General features: G+C 43.5%; 1 protein-coding gene across 2 annotated transcripts; it reads left to right on the plus strand.

Moving 5' to 3' along the window:
* The first annotated feature begins 396 nt into the window (after window positions 1–396).
* Window positions 397–4986, plus strand: LOC124463591 (trichohyalin-like). 2 transcript variants are annotated; one of them, XM_047015360.1, is made up of 6 exons: window positions 397–1752; window positions 2111–2470; window positions 2561–2629; window positions 2716–2790; window positions 2980–3084; window positions 3456–4986. In XM_047015360.1, exons 1-6 carry the CDS (start codon window positions 1629–1631, stop codon window positions 4796–4798), a joined length of 2076 nt encoding a protein of 691 aa, XP_046871316.1. In that variant the 5' UTR covers window positions 397–1628; the 3' UTR covers window positions 4799–4986. The 2 variants fall into 2 exon arrangements, with proteins under 2 accessions (XP_046871316.1, XP_046871317.1); XM_047015361.1 differs by lacking the exon at window positions 2980–3084.
* The last annotated feature ends 2868 nt before the right edge of the window (window positions 4987–7854 follow it).

Below are 7854 nucleotides of genomic sequence, written 5' to 3' on the forward strand. Positions count from 1 at the left end.
AATGATGTTTAACTTTCTATTCCATATCCTTCTACACAACGTCAGTATACGGTGAGTAATTTCATATAACTGTTTCATGACACACAACATCATGGGTTAAGAATGTACCAATATATTATAGACTTTGAAGATAACACTGCTATTGATTTCTTTAAAATTTCATGGTGTCATTATTTTTATATCTGAAAACCCTCCCTTCATGGTCAAACCTGTGAGCAGAGATACACTCACAGTATTATTCAGATGTATCCCATAATAAGCTTTGCTCCTGAGATCCACATGAGCCTGGGTCCAGGTCATATGTTAGTCAAACTTCTGGGTTAAGAAGTTGAACACTGTGTTCTTCACCAGGAGGAAGGTAGTGGAGGAGGTCTGCATGATGTTGGATGGGAATGATTTGGAGAGGGAGCAGGTACTCAGGGTTCTGTGTGTCTATTTTGATGAGAGGTTGACCTGGGCTGATCATATTGAAAAAGTGTTTGCCAAGTGCAAGAAGTGTGTGTGAACACGTATGTGGTTCTGGTTAGAGCAGTTATAGATTCTGGGTGTATTGTCTATGGGGCAGCAGCTCTTCTCTGACCCAGCTAGATACAGTGCAAGCCCAGGTCCTAACACTGTGCAGTGGGGCAGTATGAGGACAGGGTGGGAGCTGACTTAGCTGAGATGTTTTATAGTCGGGTGCTTTCTGTGTACAACGGATGACTACAAAATATTCACAGGTGAGTCAAAAGATCCACAGTCTGGTTGAACAGGGCAGCGTTTGTTGTACCTGATAGGGAGGTCATGGTCTAAGAGTGCTTTTAAGATCACTTGGCTGTATTTACAGTGGAGCTGTTGGTGATGTGACTGGCCTTACAGTGGATGGAGGAGGTTGGAGTGGTTATATGCTCAGACTCTAGTGCAGTTCTGATGAGTGTACAGTCCTAAACATCCCACAGTAGACAGGACCTGCTGTATGAGGTGCTCCGAGGTCACAATGGTGTGAGGAGGATGGGGGTGTGGGTCAAACTGATGTGGGTTCCAGAGTGCAGACAGTCTGGCTAAGCAGGCCCTCAGGGAGGAGGGGGATGAGGTGATGGTGTCTATCAGTAAGGCAGAGGCTGAGGCCCTGATATGGACAGAGGGAAAGGGAGAGGTTAAAGGTGAGTCTGAGGGCTCAGGGCATTACAGGACTGATGGTGGAGGCCTTGTTGTGGGATTGTACAAGCAGAGAGAGATCTTTACTGGTCGTTTTCTAAGAGAAACCAGACCAATGGGGAGGATTTACATGTCTGTCTCTGGACCACACTCCATTACAGTAGGTGGTGCTAGTAGACGTACAACACAAATCTGCTTAAAACGAAGAATAAAAATAATAATATGTTGTTCAAACTACAACATATCTGAAAGAATGCACTTCACTGCCTGACCTGTGAAACAGAAGAAACATTCTTGTTGTAAAACATCAACACAGGATAAACTGTCAGGAATATACATTCAATCAAAGTTTGCTGTATTTGGTTAAGAAATGGAACATTAAATCATTTATAATGTATACAATTATATTTTACTACAAGTATTCAACACATTTTGCTGTGCTGATGGTATTAGAAGTTGAACTGTATATGTTCCAAGTAGCTTGACAGAGAATGTATGACTGCAGTGTAATATATCTAACATGTCAGTTCTCCATCATTGTTTCAGCTGAAGAGTATTTACAAATTGAAAGCCCAGAGGACAAGAGGAGAAGAGAGGAATCTGCTTGTTTGCTTGGTGAGTATAAATGTATGTGGTTCTGGTTTGAGCAGTTATAGATTGTGGGTGTATTGTCTATGGGGCAGCAGCTCTGCTCTGACCAAGCTAGACACAGTGCAAGCCCAGGTCCTAACAATGTGCAGTGGGGCAGTATGAGGACAGGGTGGAAGGTGATGGCTGAGATGTTCTGCATGAATGTCAGAAATTCTGGTATTGTAGCGTTTTTTTGTCAGAGTACACAATTTGGTACCGTGGTACCGGTTTTTGTGACAAGGCAACAACAAACATTAGATATCAAAATAAATATCTGCATATCAACAGCTGTTCTAATGTATTGATTTCAAATCTTAATTCATATTTTTATATAACCCTCCAGAAATACAGCTAGACTATAAATGTCCAGAGGACATTCACAGATTAAAAAAGAGTTTGAAAGGGAAGGACAAACAACTAGGAGAGAGAGATGAACTGCTGAAGAAGAGAGATAAAGTGTGTGATGAGAAAGACAAGCAGCTGAAGGAGAAAGATGAAGAACTAAAGAGGAGGCAGGAGGAACTGGGAGAGAAAAACAAACAACTAGAAGAGAGAGACCAACGACTGGAGAGACTAGAGAGTGAAGGTAAAGAGACACAGAAGAGACTGGAAGAGAAGGACAAACAACTAGGAGAGAGAGATGAACTGCTGAAGGAGAGAGACAGACATGTGGAAAATGTCAAAAATGAAAACATTAAACTTGGTAAGATTTCATGGCAAAACTTGTATTTCATTTCAAGTGTTTTGTATTTGGAAATGGTATGTTTATGGTTTTTATTTTCAATTATTTCAGCACAGCAGATATGTGACCTAAACATTGAGGTAGAGAGACAGAGAAATGAGTTATCGGTTAAAACCACTGGTGAGTGTTATAATCTGAAGTTTTAGTTTGAATACTTCCCTCTAAATATGATGCCCACTGAATGGTTGTTTCATCTTGTGTGTTAGAGAGAGGAGAGATCTCAGTAGCAGAACCCAAACTACCAATTAGGAAGAGAGACGGCATGGACGAGCCTCCAAACAGTGAGTCATCAACTCTGTTAAAACACCTGAATATCTGACCCAGTCCATTCACTGGTCATGCACCTACAGGAACCTAATGCTGTGTTCAGTATCATAGTCAGATGACTCTGTTGAGGTGAACATCTGGTATGAATGTCCAGGGTGACCCTCACGTCAGTAGTTTGAGCTGTGTCCTGTGTTGTGTTGCAGTGGGAGGAGAGACCCCAGATACAGACCCACCACTACCACAGGATGAAGGTTCTACTGTGGTCCCTGGAGTCAGGAGGAGACACAGCATGGAAAAGCCTCCAGACAGTGAGTCATCAACTCTGTTACAGACACCTACAAACACCTGAACATCTAACCCATCCTCTACTGTCCTTACATCTTCTATCCTCCTGTGTGTTTCATAGTGATTATAGAGTTAAGGTTTATAATCTCAAACGTCCTGATACTGCTATGTATACTGCTCTGCAGTGAGGAACTTTTATTCTGATTTATTCTGATAGAGATGATCATTATAGCCTTTAATTCATGTTATTCTATGTTGTCTGTATTTTTCAGACATTAATCACGTTTTTAAACACAGCTAATTGAGTAGTTAATATCATCCTAGATGTACTTTCCTTTCCAACTAGAAACCAACTAGAGCAGTGGTGTGACCATGTCCCTGTGTTGTGTTGCAGTGGGGGGAGAGAGCAGCAGTCCAGACCCTCCAGTGTCTCCCAGTGTGTCTGAGCTGAGACTGGTGCTGCTGGGGAGGACTGGGGCTGGGAGGAGGGCAGCAGGAAACACCATCCTGGGCAGAGAAGAGTTTGGGGCCCAGGACAGCCCCTCTGCAGTCACCCAGAGGGGTAGGAGGAGAGAGGGGGACGTGTGTGGGAGACGGCTGGTGCTGGTGGACACTCCAGACTGGTTCTGCCCTGGACTCTCTCTGGAGGAGATGAGACAGGATGTGGGGCTGTGTGTCCGTCTGTCCGCCCCGGGACCCCACGCCTTCCTCCTGGTCGTACCAGTGGAGGCCTCTGAGGGGGAGGAGAGAGGAGCCATGGAGAGATTGGAGGACATGTTTGGAGAGGGTTGTTGGGGGCACACTGTCATTCTGTTCACCCATGATGACAGTCTGAGAGAGCAGAGCATGGAGGAGTTTCTCCAAACAGCAAGTCAGGACCTCCAGCAGCTTGTAGAGAAATGTGGGAACAGGTACCACGTCCTCAACATGAAGGACAGGGCCCATGGCACTCAGGTCCCAGAGCTGCTGCACCAGGTAGAGGAGATGGTGGCAGGAAACAGAGAGAGCTTCTACAGCAGTCAGACCTACCAGGAGGCAGAGGCCCAGGTCACAGAGATGAAGGGAAAGATTCAGAGGGAGAGAGAGGAGAAGATACAGAGGGAGGAGACAGAGAGGAAAGAGAAGTTTGAGACAGAGCTGCAGAACTCTCTGAAGAAGATAGAGGGAGTGATCCAGGACCACGAGGGAGACATCCGAACACTCAGCCATCGAACATCTGAACTGGAGAGACAGGTGAAGGAAGAGAGGGATGAGGAGAAGAAGAGAGAGCTGGAGAGAGAGCTGAAGAGAGAGACTGACCAGAGAGAGGAGATGGAGAGAAAGCTGGAGAGATTTAGAGAGAAGAGAGAGAATGAGAGGAGGGAGAGGGAGGAGAGACACAGGCAGGAGATGGAGGAGTTCAGGGAGAACTATGAAGGAGAGGCCAGAGTTGAAGCAGAGAGAAACCTGATGAAGGTGGTCCTACCTGAGCTGCAGAGGAGCATCATGATCTCACACACTAAGATGCAGAGAGACTTCAACAGACAGATTCAGGAGAAGGATAGAGAGATGCAAAAGAAGGATATAGAGATGGATAGACTTCAGTATAAATTAATAGATCTCAGTACTAAGTTTTTAGATGAAGTCCATGAAGTTAGTGCATGGAACAAGTCTTACCTAGGACCAGAGGAGGAGGTGGAGGAAGAAGTTACTGACACAACTCCTCTTTATAGAGGTGGGATTGAACAGCTGACATAGCCAGAGAATTGAGATTGATTCATACTGTGATAATGTCTGTAAATATCCTTTTATTCTGTGTATCTGCTGTTAAACTTGTTAAGATCCTGGACAAATGGTTATTCGGGAATTCTGTAATCATCAACTAACTTAAAAAAAAACATTTAAGCATTTATATTTTATACTACCTATTAAATAATACAACATACCCACAGAATCCGTCTTGAGCTTTTTGTTGAACAGTGTTTTCAGAGGAGAATAAGGTGGTTAATGTTCTGGGAGAGAACAAGTCTTAAAGAGCATTAAGTCCTGTAGTTTCCTCTTCTGAACACTAGAGGGGACTAGAGCATAATTAAACAAGAGTGTTGTCTATAATGTTAACATATCATGTACATTCATGTGTTAAACCCTCATTAAATGAAGACGTACAGGAAGTATGTCAGACAGGATCCAGACGTACAGATGATTCCTCCACGGTAGATGGGTGGTGACAGTGAAGCTTGGCTCTGTGCAGACAGACGTACAGGGGGCTTCAGGGTCTCTGACCTGACAGGAGACCAGGCCCCACGGAGCACCAAGGACCCTGAACCTCACACTGCTGCTAAACACCTGCCCCAGGACTGCTAACACCTGCCCCGGTACTGCTAACACCTGCCCCAGTCCTGCTAACACCTGCCCCAGTACTGCTAACACCTGCCCCAGTAGTTCTAACAGATGGAGGCGAAGGATGGGGAGATAGACTTAGGACCAAACAGAGAGATCTCAGTGAAGACGTCTTGACAAAGGTCCATGCTGTAAGAGAAGGTAGTAAAAGGAGCTCTCCTCACATGTAGAGAAACAGAGGGAGGAAGTCAGAGACTTCATTCATACAAACATTGTCAGCTAACATTGCTGAATTTTACTGTGAACTTCATGACATATGTACTGTATTATGTATGTATTGTGGTAGAATTATCGGCAAAAAGGTAATGTTGTTGGATCATATCTGATGAAAGCACATTTGGAATTTATCATCAAAGGACAAACTACACACCGTTCAGGCTATATGAACCATCACTAAGCTTTTGTTTAAACTTGCATGTTAACTTTTACCCTACAACTGATGTCATGCACCAGACCTCCGCAAATTAATTTGCCTCCTGTGGCGGTCAATGGTTTTAAAAGGTTGTACTTTTGTGTTTCCTTATCAAACCACCTCTAATAGTGATCCATATCCACATTTAGTATGACATGTCTTGGTCTTGTTCTGGTATCAGTGCTTTGTTTGGTCACAAAAAGTAAAAATTAAGTTAAAAATATTTGTACAGCTACACGGTTACATTGTATTTTATGAATACAATTTAAAGTTGAATTAAAATGTATCTGTATTCATTTCATTATTTAAGAAATTCAACACTTCTTACAGTATTTCAGTGGCTCAAATGCCAATAACATCAATTCAATTACCAACAAATTGGAATCTGTTCTGAGAACTTTTAAGAAGTAGGATAGCTCTCACTGGACCAGGATTACTGCATTAGATCAAAAGGATCTGGATGGGTGACGAGTCACTTGATCTTATTGCCAATCAACACTAACGACTGACAGGTGTGCTTCACAAACGAGCAGGTGAACTAGCTGTAATGGCCAACTTTCTCTCCTGTCTCCTGGGAGACGTAGTGAGAGAGTCATGAAAGTCGTCACAGGGGCCCTGGTAGCTTCACTAACAAAGTGTGTACCTTGTAAGTGAAGGTCCCTCTGCACGGACCTGATGGGTTTGAATCCTACTTGTGCCTCACTTTCCCTGACCGGTCACTGATCTGTCCCAAACAAAGCCGAAACTGCTAGAGGGAAAATATATGTTTAAGGCACAATTTAAAGATGTTAATTTTCTTGTCGGCATGTTTTATTTGATAGTATGACAAGAGGGAGGTGACACACAGGAGTCCCCCAGCCAGAACCCAACTCAGCTGAACCAGGATCTGAGCCCACGCTGTCATGTTGAAACCTCAGCCTCAGGGGCCCTTTCCTTCATTCAGAATTCAAACGTATCTTCAAAAAAGCCGTTTTTGTTGCGACCCTGAATGCAATACGGAGAGAGAAAGAGAGAGAGACACACAGAGAGAGAGCAAGAGAGAGAGAGACAGAAAGGGGGTGAGAAGGAGGGGGGAGCCTCGGGAGGGAGCAGGACTGGTGGGGTCACTCAATAGATCATGCATGCCTGGTCATTGCTTCCTAATCTTCCTGCCGGGCTGCAGACATTAGCCTACATGACGGACAGTGTTCATGTTGTGATGGGCTACTCTGGGAGGTGGCTGCTCTGGACTGCTTATTTGCTAACTTCTGTTCGTCAGCATGGTGAGTCACTTGCAATAAGCAAGGCCGTTATTTAGAAAGCAGTGAAACGTTGCATAAAATCCACCAGGTGGATGCGTTTGTGTTACTTCAGCATATTTTATACATTTGTCATAATATATTTTACACTCGTTGATGTGTAAAATTGTCCATGCAACATTTAGAAAGTTTGTACTTTAATAAAGTATATTAGATATTAATAAATGTAATCGTATTATTTGGCCTTTTGACAAGCAATGTGACAGAGTGCTTCACATACGTTTTTATCAACTAACATGACTACATGGTAACACCTTCAGTGACAACATTGTAGTTAGCTTCATCGTGTTTCAGCGGTACTAGATAGTACAGTAAAACTTAGTTTGGGGGAGGTTGAGCTTTCCAGGGGTACGATGATGTTAACACTGATCTTGTTTTGGTTACACAACCTTCTACTGGCCCTTTACAGCATTCACTTGCCCCTTTAACCCTTCTCATACTGTCCCTTTTTACAGTTGTAATAACATTCAGCTCACACAAAACCCTGTACTTTCATAGCAAGTTCCACAAAGCTAGGTTTGACCATAGGTATGACCACATAGTGACATGGTAGTTCATGTAACCTCAATGTAAAGTGCTGCCCAGCTTTCTATGGAGAAAGACATGACAGTGAAGGCCTAATGAAGTGACTATTGTTCTGCCTCTGCCACTTTGTGATGAGATGTGTTTGGGTTTTCTTTCAGCACTGTCAAGTGTAATTAACA

The sequence above is a fragment of the Hypomesus transpacificus genome, unplaced genomic scaffold (assembly GCF_021917145.1).
Source record: "Hypomesus transpacificus isolate Combined female unplaced genomic scaffold, fHypTra1 scaffold_30, whole genome shotgun sequence".
NCBI classification, from domain to species: Eukaryota; Metazoa; Chordata; class Actinopteri; order Osmeriformes; family Osmeridae; genus Hypomesus; species Hypomesus transpacificus.